The 26,152-nt window shown below is 41.5% G+C and overlaps 2 protein-coding genes across 2 annotated transcripts in view; one reads left to right on the top strand and one right to left on the bottom strand.

The window, feature by feature from the left end:
* CCDC146 (coiled-coil domain containing 146) overlaps positions 1-26,152 on the top strand; it is a 182,900-nt gene that overhangs the window by 40,639 nt on the left and 116,109 nt on the right. The window lies entirely within an intron of this gene.
* FGL2 (fibrinogen like 2) lies at positions 9,410-14,615 on the bottom strand. Its single transcript, XM_062212058.1, has 2 exons — positions 13,928-14,615; positions 9,410-12,208 (listed from the first exon to the last, which is right to left on the bottom strand). The coding sequence occupies exons 1-2, from the start codon at positions 14,538-14,540 to the stop codon at positions 11,502-11,504; spliced, it is 1,320 nt and encodes a 439-aa protein (XP_062068042.1). The 5' UTR covers positions 14,541-14,615; the 3' UTR covers positions 9,410-11,501.

Genomic DNA, 26,152 nt, shown 5'->3' with positions numbered 1-26,152 from the left:
TCTCCCAAGACTCAAGAGTTATTTGGCCCTCGTGGGTGAGCCACGGCGCAAAGAAATCAACACTTCCAAGGAACCTGACAAGTGTGGTCTTAGAAACCTTAATCCCTTTGCTACGCAATAATGCTTTTAACGGATTAAGCAACATTGAATGGCTAGATGAATTTCCCATTTTCAGTTTAAAGCGGGAAGACACGTCCGCTATCTTATTTTCAGTTTAAAGCGGGGGAACAAGTCTGCTATTCTTTCAGTTTAAAACGGGGAAACAAGTCTGCTATTCTTTCAGTTTAAAGCGGGGAAACAAGTCTGCTATTCTTTCAGTTTAAAGCGGGGAAACAAGTCTGCTATTCTTTCAGTTTAAAGCGGGGAAACACGTCCGCTATCTTAGGGTGCGTCCACCCTCCAACCACGAGATATACCTCACTCGCGGGGCCCAGACGGTAAGACTGACCTCGCTTACCTTCTACTTACCGGGCAACGTAGAGGAAGCTCCCCGTACGGGCCACCAGCTGCTCGGCGCCGTCCTCGTCCAGCAAGAGACAGAGACCGAACACTTTGCACGGGGTTCCTTTATTGCTCGGCAAGCAGGAGATCCAGCTTCGATCTCTTCTGGGCAGGAACTTCCCTTACACCCGCGTAGCAAGGGTTTATATGCACAATACACGTCACAAATCAGGTGATAGGCTAGAAGCGCGGGGATAGGACAATCTCGTGGCAAGGCGGGAAGGAGCGAGCTAGAGCGGAAAATCTAAGGCGGGAAGGAGCAAACAAGAGCGGGAACTCCCTGAGATGAAAAAAAACCCGGAAGCAGGGAGTCGGCGCCATCTTAGGGGCACGGTTCCTCCGGTCTGGTTCCCTACACCAGCAACAAGCTTAGAATCTAAGACCAAATGCATTATCTTCCAGGGCAGAAGTTCCTCCCATTTGCCTATTTTTAGCCCATACATACCCATCTGAAATGAGAAAGAAGGGGGCACAAGAATTACTTGACGTGAAACCTCTGATTAAGAAGGCAGGAATATTGCTGTCTGTTAAAGCTATGACTAAGAAAGAACAGGCTTGAAATATCCACCTTAAATCTTAATGGTTAAGGGGGAAATTTTTCTGATCAGTAGTGGGTGGGAGAGTGGTTCGGTTCTGCATGTACTAGGGGTGCTGTCTTCAGCATGTTGCTAAAGCTCTCTGAGCCTCACTGTAGGTTCACAGTGCTTCTTCAGCTCACGGTCCCTTAGGGGTACCTCAGTGCCTGCTGAGGTGGCTTCATTCTCCTTTTTCAGTTGCTTTTGTCATGGCTTTCCAGTGGAGATCTTACCCAGCAGCCACCTGCCTAGCCGACTTGGCAGTGAGAGATGTAGAGGTGAGGGAAGCTGGGGGAAGGCCCCTACACACAGCCCTCCAGGGCTGCACTGGCAAAACCCCGTGGTCCGTGCAGATAACTTGTGAGCTCAGTGTCCTGAGCCTTCTTGCTTCCTGCCTCAGAGCTCATCCCTGCACAGCCTAAAGGAAACACAGACCCCTTCCCAGAAAGCCATGGGGAGCAGCATGGCTGCCTTGCATGTCCCTTAGGAAATGGAGCAGTAAGTTCCACAGCCCAGCAATCGGCGAAAGTTCCTCCAATTCCTCATCCCCCTTCATTCCCTCTTCCCTCCCTTGCTCAGACTACATTTTTCCTCCCTGAATCTCCACCCATCTTTTCCTGATATCTTTGGCCCTTTCATTATAGTGTTGAGCAATCTTCCCAGCGCTTTCCAGTTTTCCTCCTGCTCCAGGATCCCAAGGTCTCCTCATGGGCCCCAGGGAACAGCACTGAGTCATCAAGAGGTAGCTGAGAAAGATTGTAGACTGTCCGATCTGAGTTGTTCTTTGCCTATCATAAGGATCAAGTGTCATCTCCTTGACCTTACAGTCAAGTCCCCCTAAGGCCGATCTACCACTCGGCTCTCCCATTTTTACAATCTCCTGCCACGTAGCCCACACTCCAGCCAAATTAGACACATCATTATTTTCCTAAGTAACTTCTGACTTCCTACCCTGCTGGTGCCTTTGCTTATCCTGTCCTCAGGCCCGAAGTCCCCTCCCTGCATCTGTGCTGTAGGATCTCGCCCATCCTTCAAGAGAGCTCAGGCTTGAAGCATCTCGCTTGCTGACAAAATGTGATCCCTTTTGCTTCTGTCACCTCTGCCTATGGTGCCGGTACCTTATGTCACTTTGTCTTTCCTGTTTTGTAAGCTAATCAGGACTCTGAGAGCAGGAAGCATATGTTATGCTTCCTGATAATCCTTGCAAACTGTCTTGCAAGTAGTGATGCCAAGCTTTTCAACCGAATGGATGTATGTAAGGATCAGTAAAATCCTCTGCTAAAATATTCACACAATTGAGTCACTACTTGACAAAGCAGACTTAAAAGAGAGCAAGTTCTTAGTTTCTAAAGGCGTTTTTCACATCAAGTCAACCTAAATTTACAGTGACTTCAATGTTTATAGAATCACTGTGCATCTATTTTCATTTTATTTTGCTGGCTAAGCCCCCAAAGAGCTATGCAATAGAAAGGCAATTGTTTTCAAGTATTAGGGTTAGAAATCAAAACTATACAAATCTTGTATGTGAAATTAAAGTCGGAACTCCAAGATGGAATAAAAACAGAGCTATTCCAGTTGAACTGCGTGTCACACGTGGTCCATTCTCTTGACTCCTTCTCTGGCCCCTTTTCCCTTTGGGATGTTCTAGAAACCTTAGGATCATGAAGTATGTGGTCTGCAAATGTCTACTCTGGCAGTTCAGCCTGTGAAATACCCACCCTGGATTCATCAGACAAGTGTCGTCTTTCCTTTCCAACTCTCATAATCCCCCATGATACTGAGCCCTCTCTCAATGACTTAGAGTTGACTTGATTGAGGCATTGGAAAAAGCCTCACTCAGTATAGGATAGGAAGGAAGGAAAGTTGCCATCATCAGCACCATCCATTTGTAAATGATGCTCACATTTTGAAAGAATTATCTACCAAAGGAAAATAAGAAATTTGGCAGGTGCACGAGAAGTCTGGGCTTCCAAAGACCTTCTTGAGTATTTTGTGCTTAAGCAGAATGTGTTCAGCAGTGCCTTCTGCCATGTAACCATGGAGTAAAATAGTGTTTGGGGGAGCATAGGAACTTGTTTGCCTTTTCTGTCTGAATAGTTATAAATTTGGATTTCACTGCAGGAAGAAAATTTGTAGCCAGTAGGTTAAGTAGGGACATCGACACACTTGAAAATACATTCATTTTTGAAAAATCTCCTATCAAGAAAATGTTTTATCACTGTCTTGATAAGCTACAAAGAGAGATGTTTCCCCTCAAACTGAGATATAATTAGCATCATTTTCCTCTTTTTAAGATCCACACTCAAAGCCATGGGAGGGATGATGCTGAGGTTTGCTATGTGTGTAATTTAGCCTTGAAATATTAGCCCATTTTATGAGAAATATACAAAGAATGTCGAGAGCTGAAGATGGAGAACAGCCCACAAGTTCGTAGATAACAGGGCTCTCTGCCTAGTCCCACCCCAGGGAAGGCTCTCAGTGAGTGTAAGGTTACCTTTTTATTATAGCATTAATTTCACCAAAAGGGGCCCTAGGAAAGCGTCCAGCTTAGCAAGTGATGACTGCTTGTCATTAGTACTTAGAAATGAGAGTTTCTAAATAAGATTAAATTGGGTCATTTAGAGTCATCGAAAGAAATTATTACCATTACCGAATGGAGAAGTAAATGGAGTTAAGGGATCTCATGGACTGTTCTTTGAACTCTCCCAACACAAGCAGTACTTGCTTCCATTAGTAGGAAATGAGAAGGCAAACTTCCAGAGGTTGAAAACTGAACAAAGTTGCAGATCCTACCTGTTCCAGATATATGCTATATTTTATATAAGGCCTTGTGTAATAGAGAAGCAACTTATCTTAAACAAAATCCTTCTCATTAAGTTCCCAGATAAAATCTTGATGACTAGAGATTGAATTGAGATTTTGAGAGTTTAGAAAGTGTTGTTTCGAAAAAGTCTCATTTGATATAAGATAAGCATGTAGCACCATGCTATCCATGTATTTAGAGGTAAATGGTAAATGTATATTAGATTCAAATGATACAGCCAATGGATGAGGGGTTGATTTTGCAGGGCTGAGATAAAGGCTTGAAGGCTTACTTTTATTTTATTTATTTATTTTTTTTTTGGACAGGCAGAGTTAGACAGTGAGAGAGAGAGAGAGAGAGAGAGAGAGAGAGAGAGAGAAAGGTCTTCCTTTTTCCGATGGTTCACCCCCCAAGTGGCTGCTATGGCTGGTGTGCTGCGCTGATCTGAAGCCAGGAGCCAGGTGCTTCCTCCTGGTCTCCCATGCGGGTGCAGGGCCCAAGCACTTGGGCCATCCTCCACTGCATTCCCGGGCCACAGCAGAGAGCTGGACTGGAAGAGGAGCAACCTGGGACAGAATCCGGTGCCCCAACCGGGACTAGAACCTGGGGTGCCTAGTTCTCACTAGGCGGAGGATTAGCCTAGTGAGCTGTGTCGCTGGCCTGAAGGCTTACTTTTAAAGCTGATCCTTTCCTTTTGAAAGGAGAGTATATTCTCAGAGGTAAAGCCTAGATTGCCTTCTGAGATGGACAATGGAAGAACAGCTTTTTGAAAGGCTATGCTGTATCCAGAAGTTTCTGACCAGCAGTCATGCTTTTCATTTTGGCTTACCGTTGGGTGAATGAAAATACCCAGGCAACACTGAATATGGGCACAGGGACAGTAGGCTGCTGACCTGACCGGGAAGTTGTACCCATGTAAAGATTGATACAGAGAATCTCTGCTATGGGGTAGTGGTGGGCAAGAGACAGGCTTTGCCGTGGTTCAAAGAATAAAAACAGCATGCATAGTGTAGAATTTGTTGCAAAGGGTTAAAATAAACTGTCTAAATTTCTATTGTGTGGCAAGTTCCTAACATTGCTTAAAATAGGCTTGTGATGAACCCGTGGTAAGTTTTGTTGTATTGACTTTTGGCTGCATGTAAGCTGCGTACAAGGGATCTTCCAAAAGTTCGTGATGGAATGGCTATTTAGCCTAGTAGTTAAGATACCCACGATGGGACCAGGTGTTGTGGAGCAGCAGGTTAAGCCACCACCTGCAATGCTGGCATCCCATAAGAGCACCAGTTACAGGGCTGGCTGCTCTGCCTCTGATCCTCCTCCCCACTGATGAACCTGGGAGAGTAGTGGAGGATGGCCCGAATACTTGGGCCCCTGCTAACCATGTGGGAGACCTGGGTGGAGTTCGAGGCTCCTGACTCTGTCCTTGTATCAAAGGGGTCTTCAAAAAGCCCGTGGAAAATGTGTTTTACATAAACAGCTGGATTTCAATATTTTTGGGACCCAGATAAATGTTTGTTCTGCTATCCACAAACTTTTGGAAGTAACCCTTATCAAATAGCATTCCTTCCTCTAACGTTCTCATATCCTGCTTAATTTTTCATGGTATGTATTTTTTATTAATCTGTCTCCTCTGATAAGATATGATCTCCATGAGAGTAGGATTTTTGCCTGCGTTTGTCACTGATGTATCTCCAGCCTCCTAGAAGACTGTTACGGCACATGGTATATAGCCCATAAATGTTCACTGAATGAATTAAGGCTAACTATTACCCTAACTTTCCTATCTTTGTGTCTTGGAGTTATACGGCATTTCTGGCTTCTCAACTTTATTTTTTTTTCCATTACAGTTCTTGGTAGTGGTTTATTTTGACTTCTTTTGCAGCAAACTCACTGCAGCTTTTATAGACAGAACTCCACAGAAATCCAAACAAACAATAATAAAGTAACACTTCCTAGGAATGCTAAGTCCCCATAACCTGAATGGCTGTTTACTTCACAATGGAAATACGTTTTGTTCTGACAGGTAGGGACAATTGAGCAATCACTAAAAGATTCAGATAAAACTTCATGATGACAAACTCATAGTTCATTTACTAAACTCAATAGAGAATAGAATTTTTACATTGATATAATTTTCTCAATCTTAAAATGAGGGACTTCTTAAAATAACCTCTCCCTATTTATTCAAGTACAATGACATTTTCATAGCCTTTTTTATAGAAAGTTTTTATTTAATAGATATAAATTTCATAAGTACAACTTTTGGATTATAGTGGTTCTTCTCCTATACCTGCCCACCCACCACCAAACCATCCTACCTCCTACTCCCTCTCCCATCCCATTCTTCATCAAGATTCACTTTCAATTATCTTTATACACAGAAGATCAACTCTATACTAAGTAAAGATTTTTAACAGTTTACACCCACACAGTCACACAAAGTATAAAGTACTGTTTGAATACTAGTTTTACCATTAATTCTCATACTACAACGCATTAAGGACAGAGGTCCTACATGGGGAGCAAGTGCACAGTGACTCCTGTTGATTTAACAATTGACACTCTTATTTATGACGTCAATGATCACCTGAGGCTCTTGTCATGAGCTGTCAAGGCTATGGAAGCCTCTAGAGTCCACAAACTCTGACCTTGTTTAGACAAGGCCATAGTCAAAGTGGAAGTTCTCTCCTCCATTCAGAGAAAGGTACCTCCTTCTTTGATGGCCCCTTCTTTCCACCAGAATCTCACTCACAGAGATCTTTCATTTAGGTCATTTTATATGGCTTCTCAATTTTAATTAGCACATGCTACTATTAATCAATGTTTGTGTTAACTAATCAAGCAAACCATTATAATCAAACACATCTATTGGAGCTAGCCTATTGAATTCTTAATTTCATTTATCTATATTTATGAGGCTGATACAGGCAGACTGATAGAGCTCCCATTCCCTGGTTCATTCCCCAAATGTGTGCAATGGCCAGGACTGGCCTGGGCTGAAGTCTGGAGCCAAGAACTGAATTCAGGCATCCCACAAGGGTGGCAGTGACCCAATGCCCTGAGCCATCATCTAGTGTCTCCCAGGGTATACACTAACAGGTAGAATTGGGAGCTGGAGCTGGCCCTTGAATCAAGGTAATCTAATACAGGACATGTACATCCTAACCAACATCTTACCCACTGGGCCAAAAGCACATCCAAAATCCATACTGGCTGCTGAAACATGCCTCTATCTATTCAGTCACATCTACAATTCTCTTTCTTCTCTAGTCAAGCAACCTCAAACTATGTCTCCACATGTCTCCCCCAGCCTTCTGCTGATATAAGCAGGCAAAGGTGAACAAAGGCTTCTCCTCCAAGTTGACTTTATAACTGATACCAGGGCATGCCCTAATTATAGATCTCAGAGATAGGGTGAAGGGAGTGCGGGGAAGGAGCCAAAGGAGAACTCGGAGCATGCCCTCGGGGGAGAAAGCAGAAGTGTCTTCCAGTGAGAGAACAAGAGTCTTGTCAAATGTCCGGGATCAAGGGAGGCTCACTCCTGTCTGGGGACTCGGAGGATTCTGAGTCCTCCAAATACGCCCGTTTCCCCTTGTTTCCAGCTCTTTCCAGTCAGTAAACAAGAGAGACCTGGCAAGACTATGATTCGGTAAACGTTGCAATTTGGCAGTGTGCAGAGTGAAATCAGACGTTGGGTTCAGCCGCCCTGGCTTGTTGCCTCTGAGGAGAGGAAGGAGATGAGAACTGAAGGTGGTTAGCAAAGGTATCTTTAGTCTAATCTGTATTTCTTTTTGAAATTAAAGGATTTGCTTCCAAATTGCAAGGTAGTATAAATTGAATGAGAAGTGCCGTGTTTTCTTTAGGAACTCGGTCAGTTGGAACAATCACTGAGCCTGGTATTGCCATACCCGCAGGCATGGTGCCAGGCTGCCTTAGAGCGGTTGACTGCCATCTTGTACCCCATCCTGGAGTGTGTATCTGTTCACACCTTGCTATGATCTCTCTGGCTTAACACACTTCCCGTCTCTATTCACAAGCTCTCAGATGCTCAGATTTGACAATGCCTATCTTCCCCACTCTAAGTCTGCCTCTTTATATAACAGCTCTTCCTCTAGGACACCATATTTTTCAGCCACTTTGAGTAACAACAATCTTGTATCACATTTCCTTTACTCCTGTTCAGATTCCTGTTTCAGGGTGGATCCTGGATGCCTATTGAATGATGTAGTCTATACTAAGGAATGTATAAGATGGCAGAGGATCAAAGCAGAGAGGTGCCACGCCCCACCTAGTGTCATCAGGAGGGAGAACTGTTTAGGGTGATGATGATGACTTTATATATAAACGTGTGTGTGTATAGTGTATGTGTATAAATATATATATATATATATATATATATAGAGAGAGAGAGAGAGAGAGTTAGGTGCTTAATAATATATACATAGTGTATATATGTGTGTGTGCTTTATACATGTTATATCACTTAATCCTCTGCAGAGTCCAGGATTAGCCCTATTTTATGGTTGAAGGAACCCAAGAACAGTAAGATTAAGTGAGTCACCCAGGATCATACAGCTTACAGAGAGTGGGTTGGAATCCAAACCTAGGGCCTGAGTCTCTGCTCTAAATCCTGAATGATAAGACAAAAATCCAGTGGGGGTTGAGCGTGCCATTCTGTTGAATGTTGAATATTATTGGCCAAGCATGACCAAGGGGGACAGCACACACAGAGTTCACAAAAGATGAACAGGAATAGATTGAAACTGGAGATAGTGGCTACTCTTGAAATGTTTTGAATCACCCTCCTAAAGAGATGACTTTGGGGGCAAAAGGGAGCAGTGGCATCCATGATGGAAAAAGAAAACCTGGAATTCATTGTCACAGAGTGAAACTGAGACTCTGGTATTTCAAATAGGTTAACAGCGTTTCAGAGGATAATCAGACAAGGGTGTTCCTCTATGTGTCTTCGTCTTCCTGTTAATGAAATGGGCCTCACCGCAGTCTTCAGAGGGTCAAAGAAATTGTCTAACTTAAGAAGGCATCATACCACTTTTCAGACAAGAGTCAGTCTATCAGTAATTTATAAGGCATGTTTAATATTTTCACACTGAAGGATAAATATGTGAAGATTAAATCTTTGATTTTACAAGGTTTTAAAAAGATACAATAACCCAATTGTACATTTGAAAAAAGAATTCTAAGCAAGAGCTTATTATGATGGAATTACCCATCACTTTGACCTTTACAGCCTTTGCTAGGGTAGCTGTTCAAGACTAGGCCCAGCAAATTTTGTTGCTCAAATACATCTCATGCTGTGTATATTTAAACTGCTTATTGTACAGCTGTGTCATTAATCCATGGGGAGCAATACTGCTAATCAGTAACATCTGAGCCCCCCATCCCGTGTTAGGTGTACCAGCTCCGTATGGAATCTCCAAGGACTAATTTTAGATAGTATTTTCCAAAGAATGATAATGTTCAGAAATAATCTTGGTTAACAAATATTAGCCATCAAAATTGAACCAAGACAAGATTTTAAATGTCATATTTGTAAAGTTAATCCATATTTATGAACATTAGCATATATTAGTGAATAATTCAGGCAAAAGACTCAGGTATATTTCCACTAACATGTTAAAGATGACCAAAGTTCAGAATACATTATAATGGGTGACATGAAATGAAGGGAATTTCTATGTTACAGAATTTATTAGAAAAGTGTTATAAAAGTATAATAGAAAATAAAAAGTTTGATTCTTTGACATAAAATAGCTTTTTTTAAAAAAACAAGCTTTTGAGACTATCTACATCAGTTAATGAATTATTTGCCACATTCTCCTGAAAAGACACATTCCTATTAAATCACAGGCCACTTTCTCTGGAAATCTATTTTTCTTTAGAACTGTGTTTTGTGTTAAGTCCATTTTTGATCACAGAAATTTACTTAATACATAGTAAATGAAAATGCTCTTATCTGAAACAAATACATATATGGATATTGAAGCAAACATCAATTTTCCCTAGCTTTAAAAAAAAAAAAGAGAAATACAATGAGTTATAACATGTACACTTAGCATTCAGTGAATGGATACATAGCCTTTGAAATCTGTAATAGTTTTAATTTTTTTCATCATTTAAGTCCACTTTCAGTTCTCTTGCTTTAACAATAATAGTATTTGTAATAACTTACTTTTTTATCATGTTTACCTGAAATCTTTGTGTGTTATGTATTTTGAAAAGAATATTTTCTTCTTGATTAAAGTTTTCTATAAGGGATTGACATTTGAAAATGACTTGATATCATTATCATTCTGAATGACAGGTAAGTACATTTTTGTGAATATATTTTGAAAACTTAGCATAGTAGAGACAGACACCAGAAATGAAATGTCATACTTATTGCTGTGACTTGCACATATACAGAGGATTACTTCAAAATGTATGTAAGTGTTTTTGAATACACAGTATAATACTGCTCCTCTTTGAAGTGACCCCTTGCAAGGATGAAACCAAATACATTTTTAATCTTTTAGGTATATTTATTATTGCAGAATTAAAGAATTATAAAAAATTTAGATACTTTTTACTTGGTTAAAAAAATAAACACCCATCTGAATTTCTGATAACAAAATAAGCGATCTGTCAGAGTTGGAATAGATAATAAATGAACTATTTTATAAATTTTGAAATTCATATATTTTTAATAAATAAATTTGTTCTAAGAAGTCTTAGCTTTCTAAGAAGTGAATCACTTAATGATGTTGCTTTGGCTATACAGCTGGCCTTCACAGTGGTATAGCCTATAGATAAATGTCATTCCTAACTCACACCTATTCCTCCCAAAGACAACCTCCCAGTAGTCTAGCACAGCATTGCACAATCTTCTGCCCTGTGTGCACAATAGTTTTAGTTTGAAGAACATACTATGTCAAAGCAGCTTCCACCATCAAACTTCTGATGACTTAGAAACTGTGAATGCATTTTCTTGGAACTGTGGTCTGTAAGGTTACATTGTTTCATGAATACTTCTTAGAATGGACATTAGGCTACCACACTGAAAAAATATTTCTAGTAACAAATATTTTACATATCATGAATATTATTATCTGTTATTTCCCTTTGTTTGGAGTTAAAATGCTATAGTCTTCCTGACCCAAAGTGAAGGCCATAAATTAAATACAGGTAGATGGAAGGTGATGCTATTTAGAGAAAATACCCAAATTACTGTCTGTACCTTGAAAAGAGTGATACGCCTTCAAAAGTCATAGCCAAAATGCAGTTTATGTGTGCAGAAGCTGGCTTCCTGACAATTGTTTTTGTGTATGTAGCAACTAGCACGAGTAATAGAAAACTTTATAATTAATGAGCATCTTAAAAAGTATAAATCTAATGTGTAAGTCTCAGTATTCCCAGGGGCTCACAAGCGTTCATTGAGTAACAGCTTAATAACCACAAGGGACTCTGCTTTATTCCCAATGCCGTGTAGCATTAAAAATCTGCCACTTGAAGGAAATGTTAGCCACGGAAAAACAATATGGATGCAACAAGGCTTGTTTCAAAATGCTGAAAGAACTAATTGCCCTGTTAGATCATGGATGCCTGGAGAAATGAGCACTAGAGACTTACGACTTAAAGTGCTTTGGTCTAATCATCATTTTGGCCTCTTTGAAAGAAGACTTGTAGCCACCAGTCTGTGCATCACTTATACCAGGCCAGGTGCCCCAGAAAATCCCATTACGGACACCCTTGTACTTTTGGTGATAATATTTGCCATTTAAGTTTGCAGAAAGACATGCATCAAACCACCAGCCAGAACTGTAGTAGAGCCCACAGTTGCCGGAGGGATATCGATCATTATCTCTATCTGGGGTGGTGAAAAACTTGAGATTGTGGTTATAATGTTTGTTGTAGTGTAAGGCATCCCCAGCTGTGCCGTTATAGTTACCAACGTGCAAACGGTATTTGAGAAACTCATTAGCTACGTAAAACTGATCATACGTGGCATACAGTTTGACACCGTTAAAGTCTTCCAGATCAATCCTCAGAATCATTTCCTTACTCTTGGTCAGAAGATGGATTTTATCATTCCCCAGCCAGAATTCTCGTCTGAGGTTGCCAAAGCCTGCTTTGTAGTCCCGCCAGGTTCTGGTGAAGTTGACGCTGCCATCGAGACGTGCCTGTAGCACTGTCCAGCCTCCCCCCATGGTCTCCATGTCACAGAAAACTTCAAAGCTACTATTTTTGGGATCAGGTGTCACTCTGTAGATCTCGCTGCTTCTTTTGCCTATTGCATAGTAGTCAGAACAATCTTTATATATTAGATGTTGAACTGAAGGGGGAAGAAAAGGAAGGCATTGAGTTGTTAAATACTGCACATCTGAAGAACTCAATATATCCAAAATGTTTGCTAAGAAAACTTCACTCTGCTAAACCTACTTGAACTTGTTCAGCAAATGCACAAGAACATGGTGCCCTCTGCACATCAAACTCATCGCCAGTCTGCAGGGGAAGATAGCTAGGCTCCAAGGGGGTCAATGGCTTGCCCAGGCTCTCACAAGCCTTAAGCGGCAGAGCCAGGGCACAGACTCATTTCTGGCTGGCGGCAATATTCCTCCTCATACCCGTTGCATTCCTTGTTACTAAAATTCAGATAATTGTAGCTCTCCTAGAACTGTATTTCATGCACAGACAGGAAACACAGGCTTCTCTTTCTGTTTACCTAAGGGACTGGTAGTTGTCAAAGTTTTGTTCCAAATGATGCATTAAAATCTTAGTGTACAGTATTAACCATAAATTCACATTTATTTTACTAGACAGCTACCAAAAGCAGCTTAACTGAAAAATCCTTTTTCAATAGTATATCAATATTCTTATTCTGAAATTATTATCCCGGAAGGTACTTAGCCAACATTTCACATGTTTGGTTTCTAGAAAGAGATAACAGGTGATTATATTCAGGATAAGTGTAATGATCAGTTAAGGGGATTTTGTGGGAATCAAAGATAGATATTCCAAGATAATTTATTAAAACTTATAAAAGATTAAATTTAATATAGGATTCCCTAAGGCACAAAAAACCTATTCATCTGTGTAATAGAACTCAGAATATTTAGCTATTTCCCCAAAACTTTTAGAGGAAAAATGGACAACAGCACCTTCATATCATTACCAGTTGCCAGGCAGTGTCAGATCTAAAATGCACTCAGATGCCACTTGGGATAGGAGCGTCTGCCTTGCAAGGTGCAAGCTGCCGGGTGTTAGCAGCAGTGGCACTTAAAGCCACCACCTGCCTTCACTGGCAGAGTCCCTGGGGCTGGAGCAAGCCTGAGATACTGGTTCTAGGTGACAGTGAGGTCTCCGGTTGTCCCTGCAGCCTCACACTCGCGGTCAGTGGACGTCCTAATGGAGAGACCAGCAGCAGCAAGCAGCTTCCACCTGGAACTCAGGCGGAAAGCCAGGGGCTAGGGCAACCAATGCCACTGATAGTTCATGTGAAGGCTAACTCTCCCCTTCACACATCTGTGTTGCTGGGTCTCTCAAAATCTCCGGTTTTCACTAGATATCTGGGATTCTGAACTGCAGATTTTTTGCTAAAATCTTTCAAAAGACCTCTTGTTAACACATGAGAAGGGGCAGTCAGCCAGGAGACACGGATGGCCAATGAACACAATTGCAAACATAGTCTGTCTCTATTGTTTTCAAACACTTCAGTGAAGAAATAGATAAGCTAAATACACTAAAACGTTAAGAAGTGCACTCTCTTTGCCTCTCTACTTCTGCTTGTGGGTGGGTCTGGCTTGAGCAAATGAAGATCTTGAAACTGAAAGTGCATTCCAGTGGAGACAGAACTAATTATGACTTTTATAATTAGGTCTTATATCATTTCTGTGGGCATGTTTGAGACAACACTTGCTTTTCCTATACTAGCTTGATGAATAAAAGGTATAATCAATTACTCCACCATGTATTCATTGCTCAGGTTAATGTTTATACATACTGTCTGATCCTGTGACACCCATGAACAAATGATAAAAAACGTTCTACGCACCCGGACGTGACTGTATTTGTTCTTGGTTGGGACACTTCGATGAACATTTGCCATCCAAGCTATTGACAACGAAGGTTAGATTCGCCACTTTGCTGTCGACATAATTCTCTATGTTGTTCATGTTTACGAGATTCAGCTTCTCCAGGCGACCTTGCAGTATGTTGATCTCCTCTTTGGCATTCTTCAGCTCCGAAGACAGCTCGTTCACCTGGCTCTCTAGTTCTTCAACTCGGTTGTCGGCAGCCAGTTCTGGGGCCCCGGTGCTGGGTAGCAGGAGTGCATTCCTGCCCGGGTCTCGGCTGTCATCAGCCTGCAGTTTGCAGTCTTGACACGATTTCCTCAGGCTGTGTATGATTTCCTTGAGGTTCTGAACTTCTTTGACCACCTCCTCGATCCTGCTGAACTGCTTGGGGAGCTGAAGAGTCAGCGGGGGCAGGCTCACCTGGTAGGGGCACTCCTCTCCCTCACATCTTCCTCTCCTCTCCAGTCTCACCGGGCAGGCGTCCCTGGCTGTTGCATCCTGAATTTCCTCCGTTTCATTGTGTGCGACCACTAGGAAGCTGTAAGCAGCGAGGAAGGCAGCGCTCAGCCGGTACCAGTGAGCCGCCTTCATCTTGCCGTGTGCTCAGCCCAGCAGGGGAGTGTGAAGTGCTGGAGCTGCTGTAATCGCAGCCTAGCAGCTGCCTGAGTCAGGCTCTCTGCGTTCCCAGAAAAGGGCGGGAGCGTTTGCATCACAAGTTTCAGAAACACACAGGAAGAGGAGAGCGTCCTCATCCCGTGCAGCTTGCCAAAGGCTGTTTTCTTTTCAATCAGAATAACAGCACGTCGGGACTACTGTGGTCGGGTCGGACACACGTGCTCGGCGGGGTTCGCTTTCATGGTGTATTTGATAAAGCCCAAGAAAAGTCTTGCACCTCAAAAATCATTTGCCATATGTGGGCTTGAAAGAAATCATTGTAGTCTGTAGAAATCATTGTAGTCTGTTTAACTTCATTGGTGGGGGGGGGGGGGGGGGACATGGTTTTGAAAGATACATGTGGAGGTGCCAGGGACCAAACTGATGACCAGAAATGTTCCTGAAACGGAAGGAGCTCTTTTTCCTTCTGAGATATTCCTTCAGGAACAGCTATCGTCTCCACCTTGGACTTTCTGGAGAGGTCTCTAGCACATTTGAAAGTTTCTAAATATAACAATGCAGCTTTCTGACTCCTAAAATAGATTTTTTTTTATTTGTTTCATTTACTTGGAAACAAGAAGAAAACTAGTAGAGAAAAGCCTACTGCTTTCTGTCCCTCTGGCCACAACATAGGGAATAATAATATCCAAATGCCCGAAGCACGTGTAAAAGTTCATCTCTGTCTCTTATGGAAACCACTGGCTGCCTCTGTTGCCCGCCCCCCTGTTTGTCCTAGTGCTGTCGCCTTCCCCAGCGGCTCAGATGGGAATCTTCCAATTCTTCCTGTCTCTGATCTGATGCCTCTCCTGGCTACAGCATCTTTGCCTTGCTGTTTGCTTCCTGCCTGCATAGTGGGTTCCTCCATCCAAGCTCCAGGCCACATGGTGCACCACCTGTCCCAGTCCTAGCAACACCCACAATAGAGCTCCTCAAACTTTTCTCCCCGGAAGCTAAGGACAGGAAGGAGGAACCACTCAGAGAAACCACCTTCTGTTAATTTGATTTACATAATGGCATCTCATAGAAGATTTTGTATTTAAAAACATTTTATTGTTTAAAAATTTCAGAGATGGGTGCACCCTATGTTGGAGTGCTTGGGTTTGAGTTCTGGCCCCACTCCCAAGTCCAGTTTCCTTCTAATATGCACCTTGATAATTTAAGTGGTTGGGTTCCTGCTATCCACATGGGAGTCTTGGATTGAGTTCCCAGCTTCCAACTTCGGCCTGGCCTAGCCCTGGCTGTTGTGAGCACTGGGAATGAGAGCTCTCTCTTCATCTTTCTGCCTTTCAAATAACAAATAATAATGATAGGCTCAAAGTGACTGATGGATAAAAATCAAAATTCTTTATTGTATCAAGACACTCTCCTGTCTAGCTCAGGTTTATTTCCTTAACCTAGCTTTGTATGATTTTTCTCTGCAGCACCTGCATTCCAGCCAGACCCTCCTCTTCATGTTGTTGAAGTGTTGGGCTCGCTTTATGCTCCCACAACTGTATTTACTTGTGAACACTTAGGAGACCTGGCTTCCAACTCCAGTTCTGCCTCTGATTAGATAGATAATGTCCCTTCCTGAACCTTCATTCTTGTGATTGTTGAGGAGGAATTCAGGGATCCTTCCCTCCTATGGGAATAAGAGTTTCACAAAATCTGAGTGCTGAAGGAAAAAAAAAACCACTTGGTATATAAACCTAACATTCTTTCCAACTGAAGCTGTCAAACATGTTGCATGCACCTTATACTTCATTTTCTTCCAGCTTTATAAAAAAAATTGTTTTTCTTTTCATTCTAGTCAATGTATTCCATTTTAGACATTTTTAACTTTCCAACTAAAAAGACCTATTTAATCTCGGACTTTTCTTTCCCTCTCCCTACCTACTTCTAAACTTCGGCATTCTGCTATTGTGAGGGGGAAACTAAATGAATGATTAAGCAATTTAAGAAAGAATGACGTTGATATAGAGTCAAACTATTTTATGAAGTATTTTATAAAGTTAGAAGTATATGGGCCTCATGGGTTGGTTCTAGTACATTGCTGCCATGCTAACCTACAAACCCATAGATTTGGCCCATCAGGTATTTTTTAAAATTTTACTTAAGGTATGCAATTTTTTTTAAGATTTATGTATTTCAAAAGCAGAGTTATGAGGAGTAAAGAGGAGAGAGAGAAAGGTCTTCCATCCACTGGTTCACTCCCCAGATGGCTGCAATGGCTGGAGCCATGCCAATCCAAAGCCAGGAGCCAGGAGCTTCTTTGGGTCTCCCATGGGGGTGCAGGGGCCCAAGAACTTGGGCCATCTTCTACTGCTTTCCCAGGCCATGGCAGAGAGCTTGATCAGAAGTAGAGCATCCAGGACTCGAATCAGCACCCATATGGAATGCCAGCACTGCAGGCAGCAGCTTTTCCTACTATGCCACAGTGCCAGCCTCTCTCTAGGGATTGATTTTAGCTCCATTGTAAAAGATTAGTTGGTTGGATGTATGTGGATTGATTTCTGGAATTTCTATTCTGTTCCATTGGTCTACATGTCTTTTTTTGTGCCAGTACCAGACTGTTTTGATTATAACTTCCCTGTAGTATGATTTGAAATTTGGTATTGTGATGCCTCAGGCTTTGTTTTTGTCTTATAAGATTGCTTTAGCTATTTGGGGTTTCTTGTGTTTCCATATGAATTTTGCATCATTTTTTCCAGATCTGAGAAGAATATCTTTAGTATGTTATCTGGGATTGTGTTGAATCTGTAAATTGCTTTTGGTTGTATGGGCATTTTGTTGATACTTATTCTTTCAATCCATGAACATGGAAGATTTTTCCTTTTTTGTGTGTGTGTGTGTCTCCCTCTCTTCCTTTAATTTTTTATAATTTTCATCATAGAGATCTTTGACAACCTTGGTTAAATTTATTCCAAGGTATTTTAATATTTTTGGAGGAATTTTGAATGGGATTGATCTTAGTTCTTTCTCAACCAAAGCGTTGACTGTGTATACAAAGGGTGTTGATTTTTTTGTTAATGTTATATCCAGCCCCTTTACTTACTCTTTTATGAGTTCCAGTAGTCTCTTAGTGCAGTCTTTTGGTTCTCTTATATATAGAGTCATGTCATCTGCAAATAAGGATAGTTTGACTCCCTCTTTTCTAATTTGTATCCCTTTGATTTCTTTTTCTTGCCTAATGGTTCTGGCTAGAACTTTCAGGACTATATTGAGTAGCAGTGTGACAGTGGGCATTCTTGTCAGGTTCTTAGAGAGAATGCGTCCAAGTTTTCCCCATTCAATAAGATACCGGCTATGTGTTTGTCATAAATTGCCTTGATTGTGGTGAGGGATGTTCCTCCTATACCCAATTTTCTTAAAGTTTTCATCATGAAAGGATGTTGTATTTTATCAAATGCTTTCTCTGCGTCTATTAAGATAATTGGATGGTTTCTGCTCTTCATTTTTTTAACGTGATGTATCACATTTATTGATTTGCAAATGTTAAACCATGCCTACATACCAGGAATAAATCTCACTTGGTCCAGTGAATGATCTTTCTGATATGTTGTTGGATTGGACTAGCTAGTATTTTGTTGAAGATTTTTACATCCATGTTCATCAGGGAAATTGGTCTATAGTTCTCTTTCTCTATTTTATCTTCATTTGCTTTAGGAATTAAGGTGATGCTGGCTTCATAGGAGTTTAGGAGGATTCCCTCCCTTTCACTTGTTTTGAATAACTTGAGAAGAATTGGAGTTAGTTCTTTAAATGTCTGGCAGTATTCAGCAATAAAACCACCGGCCCTAGGCTTTTCTTTGTTGTGAGGTGCTTTTTGTTTAAGATTTATTTATTTGAAGGCAGAGTTACAGAGTTACTGCTTTCCCAAGCAATAGAAGAGAGCTAGATTGGAAGTGGAGCTGCCAGGACTCAAACCGGGACCCATATGGGAGGCTGGCACTGCAGGTGGCAGCTGTACCCACTAGGACACAGAACCAGCCCTTTTTGGAATGGTTTTTGCTACTGATTTAATCTCTGTCTTGGTTATTGGTCTGTTTAGGTTTCTGTGTCTTCATGACTCAAATTTTGGTATATTTTATGTGTCCAGAATTGTATGTGTCTATCCATTTTTCTAGGTTTCCCAATTTGCTGGCATACAGTTTTTTGTAGTAATTCCTGGTTAATTTTTTTTTATTTTTATGGTACTTGTTATGTTTCCTTTTTCATCTCCAATTTTCAGTCTTCTCCCTCTTTTTTTGTTAGTTGGGCCAATGGTGTATCAATTTTATTTTTTTTAAGCAGATCTTCATTTTGTTGATCTTTTGTATATTTTTTCAGTTTTGCTTATTCTCCAACTTTATTTCTTTCATCCTGCTAATTTGGGGTTTGGTTTGTTATTATTCTAGGTCCTTGAGATGCATTGATTTGGTACTTTTCCAATTTCTTCATGTAGGCATGTAGGCACCAATTTCTATAAACTTCTCTCAACACTGCTTTTGCTGTAGCCCATAAGTTTTGATATGTTGTATTGTCTGTTCATTTCCAGAAATTTTTTTATCTCTTTTGATTTCTTCTATGAACCACTGTTCATGCAGGAGCATATTGATCAGTATCCATGTGTTTGCATATGTTCTATAGATTCTTGAGTTATTAATTTCCAGCTTCATTCCATTGTGGTCAGAGAGATACATGGTATGATTTTGATTCTTTTGAATTTTCTGAGACTTGCTTTATGGCCTGGCATATGGTATATCCTAGAGAAAGTTCCACGCACTGATGAGAATTTGTATTCTGCAACTGTGGGGTGAAAAGTTCTGTAGATATCTGTTAGGTCCATTTGGTCTATAGTGTCAATTAACTCCATTGTTTCTTTGTCAATATTCTGTTTAGTTGATCTGTCCATTGAGGGAAGTGAGGTGTTGAAGTCCCCCATTACTATTATATTGGAGTCTATGTCTCCCTTTAGATTCATTAACTTTTGTCCTAAGTAGCCTGATGCCCACTGGGTACATACATATTTATTATAGTCACATCTTCCTGTTGAATTGATCCCTTAATCATTACATAATGGCCTTCTTTGTCTCTTTTAACAGCTTTTGAGTTAGTCTATTTTGTCTAATATTAGGAACGTTTTACCTGCTCATTTTGCTTTCTGTTAGCATGGAATATCTTTTTCCATCCTTTCACTTTCAGTTGTAAATCTTTGTTTGTGAGGTGTGTTTCTTGTAGACAGCAAATAGATGGGTTTTGTTTTTTAATCCATTCAGCCAGCCTGTATCTTTTAACTGGAGAGTTGAGGGCATTTACACTCAAGTTTACTGTTGATAAGTGATGACTTGGCCCTGCCATTTTTCCATAAATACTCCCATTGTTTACTTTGATTTCCTTTTTACTTTTACTGGGAGTTTCTGCCTTTACCTTCTTTCATAATTATGACTCTCTGTGTTTCTGCATAGCACATTCTTAAGCATCTGTTCTAAGACTGGATGAGTGGTGACAAATTCTTTCAATTTCTGTTTGTTTTGGAAGTTCTTTATTTCACCTTCGTTCATAAATGAGAGCTTTGTAGGTTTCCATATTCTGGGTTGACAGGCTCTTTTCTCTTAAGATTTGGACTGTATCTTTCCATTTTCCCCTAGCCTGTAGGGTTTCTGATGAGAAGTCCACTGTGAGCCTAATTGGAGATCCTCTGAAAGTAATCTGGCATTTATCTCATGCACATTTTAGAATCTTCTCTTTATGTTTTACTGTGGAGAGTTCGATTACAGTGTGTTGTGGTGAGGATCTTTTCTGATCATGCCTAGTATGAGTTATATGTGCTTTCTGTACTTGGATGCCCCTTTCTTTCTCCAAATGGGGGAAGTTTTCTGTATTTATTTCACTAAAAGGGCCTTCTAATCATTCTCTGTTTCCATGCCTTCAGGAATGCCTGAGATCTGTATGTTGGGTTGTTTGATAGTATCCCATAAATCTCCAACACTGTTTTTAATTTTTCTAATTTCATCTTTTTTTATCTGACTGAAACATTTCTAAATATTTGTCTTCTAGCTCAGATATTCTTTCTTCTGCCTCGCTGAGACTGCTGTCAAGGCTTTCCATGACATTTTTTATTTGGTCTATTGAATTCATCATTTCTAATGTTTCATTTGATTTCTTCTTAAAATTTCAATTTCTTGGGAAAAATTTTCATTCATGTCATGTGTGGTCTTTAGTTTGTGGATTTGATTTTAAATTTTAAAAATTTATTAATTTTATTAATTTATAAATTAATTTAAAATTTTTTTGAATTTTGTTTCTAGCATTTCATCTGTAACTTCATCTTCACATTTTAATATTGAAATGTTGTTGTGTTCCTTTGAGGGGTATGGTGCCTTCCTTAGTCATATTTCTTGAATTGAATTTCTATATTTATTTTTGTTTATGGAGATACTTTTGGTTTTTGCTCTGATGGCTTTTATCTTTGAACCATGCCTCCATAGCTTAATGGAATGTCTGCTCTTTCAGTCACTATCCAGAGGTGTGTGCTGGGTATTGCCAATCAGTGGTCCATGGTGGGGTGAGTATCCAGGTGACATCCAAGTTGAGCATGATAGATAGCCTCTTATAAGCAGAAGAAGGGATGTGGTCACCTCTGTTGATATAATCACACCCTCACCTCCTCTCTTCCAAGGTGATCAATGTCCAGATGTAAGCCCTCAGTGGGTAAAGTACTCATCTGCTCTTCCACATGAACCACACGAAGGATCTGTGCAGTCCGCAGTGTGAGCACGGATCCTGCTGCAGTGACTCACTCCAGGGAATCGGGGAACTCTGAGCATGTGCAGCTGCACACGGTGATTGCCCAGAGACCCAGCTACACCCTGCATCTTCTCATTCAGTCACAGAGTTCCCACAGTCTCGGTGCCCAGGACTCCCACAGTCCCAGGGTGCAGAGAATCCACTCTGCCCCACTAGCTGTCCTGACCACAGAGAGGCTGAGACATTCCCAGAGCCAGCTGCCTGTGGGTGCTCCACCTGGGTGGTTTGATACCTGGAGTCTGATATATTGAGAGGCCGGGGTCAGCTCAGTCTTATGTGGCTGCCCAGTTACCTGTCAATCCTCCGAGCCAGACTCAAAGTCAATGGGGTATGCAGATTTTTCCCTCTGGTAAAATCCCTGCATCACACCCATGCACAATAGCCCTACTCATTTCATAATCATGCCTTCTTTCCACTGGTTGCTGGGCACTTCCAGGGTCTCAGTAGCTGGTACTAATGTCAGAATGGCTCCTTCTGCCAGTTGCTGGGTGCACGCACAAGAGCTGCTGTAGAGCTGCTACCTACTTGTGTCCAAAATGGCCCCTGCCCTCAGCCGGGTGCTGGGCACCATTGCAGGGGAGGGGAGGGGAGAGAGAGATGTGCCCCTTTTCTTTTTCTCTGGTGAGCGGGCACCTGGTTCCCCTCAGGGCTCTGGGCTGGTCTCAGACAATGTCATCTGCTAGACTCCCCCTCCAGCTGTATCACCAGTGGCATGGACCACTGCAGCCACATCTCACCTCGCCCTCCAAAGCTGGCGCTTTATCCGGCTCAGGGTGCTGGGGCCGTGTGCTGTGTCCGTGCTTGTTGCGGCACGTCTGCACCTTCCACACAGATCCATGGTGTGTCTCTCCTCCTTCCACGGCAGCTTTTCCTCCAGCTCTCCCCTGAGAAGGCACTTGCTCCCCTTCTTTTACTCTTTTCCCCTAGCCTAGAGCAGTCCGTCCTGTCCCTATTCCGCCATCTTGGAATCCTGCCCCTCGGGGATTTATTGAGGCTGTTCCATTCACTGAGCACCATGCCAGAACATATAGCAGAGGTAAGAGGTATGCCACAGCCACATTCCTCCGGGCGTCTTATTTTAACCAAACACCCTCTCCATGCAAGATGCCCTCCTAAGCACTTGGACTGAACCAGTGAACAAATCGGACAAAAATCTTTTTCCTTTTTAGGAAGGGGCGTAGAGGAGCTTGGATTTTCTCCACTTAGTGAAACCCTAAGTACCTTAAAAAATGTCTAAATATGACAAGTACCACTTTGACTCTTGCAGTGGGTTTTGGTTCATCTGTTTGAATAGAGATTGGCTTGCAAGCATTGCTGCTGACTCTTGGGCCCTGCTCTTTGCAACTTAGCCGAGGCCCCATAGCATAGATCCACCTAAAAAGCTTGGATATCCTTTGGGAACTGGCTTCTACCTCTTCAGGATGCATAGAAAATTCCCCAAATAGATACAGAGAACTGCTTTATTAATCAGCTTCAGTGGATTCATGGGTGACTCTCAGGGTTCTTGGCTCTCAACTACACCTCAGAAGAAGTTTGACGCGCCTGAAGAGCGCAGAACCCCTGGGGGCACAGCATGCCCCCCACGATTATGCACACAACTGGCACAGTTATGCAAGAAGCTCTCATGCTCTGTTATCTCACTGCTTCCTCCCACCTCTGCAATTACTGCTTGTGCTTGCAGTTGAGCAAAGAAAGCACCCAAGCACTAAATGGCTTGGCTCTCGTTTTACAGTTTGTAAGAGTCTATGCTGGAGTTTGACCCTGGGTCTCACTTTAAACTTCATGCCTTTTCTCCTAAGTCACACCGCCACACAGGGGGAGAGACACACTGGCAGGGTATATTGGAACCATGTTGGGGAGAGCCTGGTACTTTAAATCAGTGCTTAGATCCATCAGCAGCCACTAACGACTTTCAAATAGGATCATTCTATGGGAAGAGTTATTTGTAGGAGCAAATCTTCCACTAGAAACCAGTGGGGCATGGTGTCCTAGTGAGAGGAGTTAGTGCTAGGAAAGAGAGGTGAGAACCAGGGAACCAGGAGGGCAGGTGAGGGGATGCAGGTAGAGAAGCCATAGGATCTGGTAAGTGATGAGAACCAGCAGGGAGTGAGGGGAGAACTCTGAACTGTGCCTCAAATTATAGTTAAGTCATGTCGTGTCGTGGCAATGGCCTTGGAGAGGGAACAATAGGTCGTGGGGGAGAGCAGTAGTACTGGGGATTCTTTTCTTTTTTAAAGGAAGAAAATAAAAATTTTTATTGTTCCACAAACCCACACATACACATCGTACGTGTAGATATAATATTTTCTATTTTACATGTGTATTCTGTTTCATTTTTAATTTCGCATCTGTATTTTTAAGGAATTTATTCATACATTGGATTCTCAGAGCCACAGTAAATGCATGATAAGTACTACATCACAATTCTCATTAATTCTCATGTTAATGTGATATTAGTACAAAGAAAATGTGAGACTATGAGAAAACTCATAGGTAAAATTCTAAGAATATAATGTAGTGTGTTCTTAATGCATTGAATTTTAAGTATTGACAAGCCACCAAGAAATTGACAAGAAATATCTAGCAAGCAGTTGGACATCCAGTCTGAAAGTCAGCTCAGAATAGACAAGGATGTCAGTCTGAAGCCCAGGAACCAAAGGAGTAGTCCCAGAAATGGGACGAGAAGTAGGAGGGTGTGGTGTGAAGACTGGAGAGGGAGTTTCAAGGCAGAGGAGGGCACCAGATGCAAAACTTGAGGAGCTCATTCCTGGTTCTCAACTCCTGTGGAACTGCTACCCCCTGACCTTGACCTTCTGCCTCTTCCTTCTTGCTGGAAAGTCTGTCTGGACTCTAATGCCTGCCTGAGTTCTAGTATTGGTTACGAATTTTTCATGGCAGCATCAGAATCCCTTCTATCCCCAATCTGCCTTCAATCCAGTGTTGACACATCATACCCACCATTTGCGTTTCATATCTAAACAAACTAGTACATGGCAGGATTTTAAAGTAGCAAGACTCATTTCTATAAACCACTTGTTTCTGTAAAATTTGCTCTCATTCATCTGTGTTCACAACATATTCAGACTTCTTTTTCCATTGTACAAAGTACATTTAGATACTCTGGTTTCTCTTCAGATCATATAAATCTTCTGCTTTTTATAAAGCACATTTAGGAGAGGATATGCATTTTCTACATCTGGATCAGATCTCTGAAGTAAATCCTCATTCCTGCTAAGATAGTATTTTTAAGGAAATACCCTGTTTCTCTTTGTACCAAAGTAAATTTAATGGCAATTATTTACAGTATTGAGATCCTTTAATTGACAGTAAGCTATAATTTAACATATTTGTAAGTTTCTAATTTATTAAATTCAGGAGCGCTTAATTGTTCTTTAGGGAGCATGTGCTTTTCTGATAAGTGTTTAGCAAGTGAATGTCTTAATTTTCTCGATTTGAAATGTCAGCAGTAAATGTATATTATAATCTTCCTTAGAAGTCTTTGTTATTCATGATAAATGTCATCCTCACAGCAGCAGAGTCTGGGCCATGCTGAAGCCAGGGGCTGGGAACTGATTGCAGGTCTTGCACGAGGATGGCCAGGGACCCACGTGCTTGAGTTATCACCTGCTGCTTCCATGGTATGCAATATCAGGAAGCTAGGATTGTGAGCAGAATCAAGACTTGAACCTTGGACCCTCTGATGTAGTGTCCGTGTGTCCCAAGCAGCACCTTATCAGCTATGTTAGACACCTGCCCCTCATGAAAAGAGTATTAAACAAAATCCTGATTTCGGCAGCCCGTAGAAAGATCAAGAATTGTCTCATCAGACTAGAAATTCCTCCAGGATGAACCTCCACAAAAGATCTAGTATGTGAACCCTAAGGATGCCGGACCAAGAAAAGGGCAGGACAGAAACATCTGAAGATTGACTGTGAATGAGACTACAGAATGTATAGTCACGTGCTGTGCCAACAACTCAGGCCTTCAATGGGGGAACTCAGAGCTTCTAGGGTTAAAACTTCATGGAGCTGTAACATTTCACAGGAATCTTGGGACATCCATCAGTCAAAATCTATCCAAAGGGTCTCTTGTTATGTACCCCTGCCCAAGCTAGGGTTTGTGGAAGATCCAAGAGGTGTATGAGATGTGACATCGAATTGTGCTGTCATCTCTCTCAATTTTCAGAGCCTTGGAGAACCTCACTTAACCAGTGTTCAGGAAACAACATATTGATGTTTATTTCTTGTGTAGAAACCTGGTCTTAAGTTTCCTGATACAAGCCAAAATTCACAGTAAAGTTATGAAAATCCGATTGTGGCTTTTTTCCATCTTCTCTTCATTTGACATTGTTGCTGGTAGTTATATTCTACAAAGTTGTCACAAATACTGGATTAGCAAACACTGAATCATTAGTCGTGTAATTTTTGTCAGCCAATCAATCTTCCCTCTGTTGGCTCCTCCCCCAGATTTCTACAGCAGGCAGGGCAGGAAGGAGCCCAGAACTCCATGTGGTCTCCCCCGTGAATGGCAGGGGTGCAAGCACTAACGCCATCATCTGCTGCCTCGCAGGATGCATTAGCAGGTAGCTGACTCAGAAGCAGAGGAGCCAGGAATCAAACCGGGCACAACGCCAGCCCCACGACCTTGTTTTATGTGCATTTCTGTACAAAGGCATCTTATTCAGTATATATATATATATATATATATATATAGATATATATTTTTATTAAACTTTTATTTAATGAATATAAATTTCCAAAGTACAGCTTATGGGTTACAAT

The sequence above is a fragment of the Lepus europaeus genome, chromosome 1 (assembly GCF_033115175.1).
Source record: "Lepus europaeus isolate LE1 chromosome 1, mLepTim1.pri, whole genome shotgun sequence".
Classification (NCBI taxonomy): domain Eukaryota; kingdom Metazoa; phylum Chordata; class Mammalia; order Lagomorpha; family Leporidae; genus Lepus; species Lepus europaeus.
This window is presented reverse-complemented; position numbering and strand designations above follow the sequence as displayed.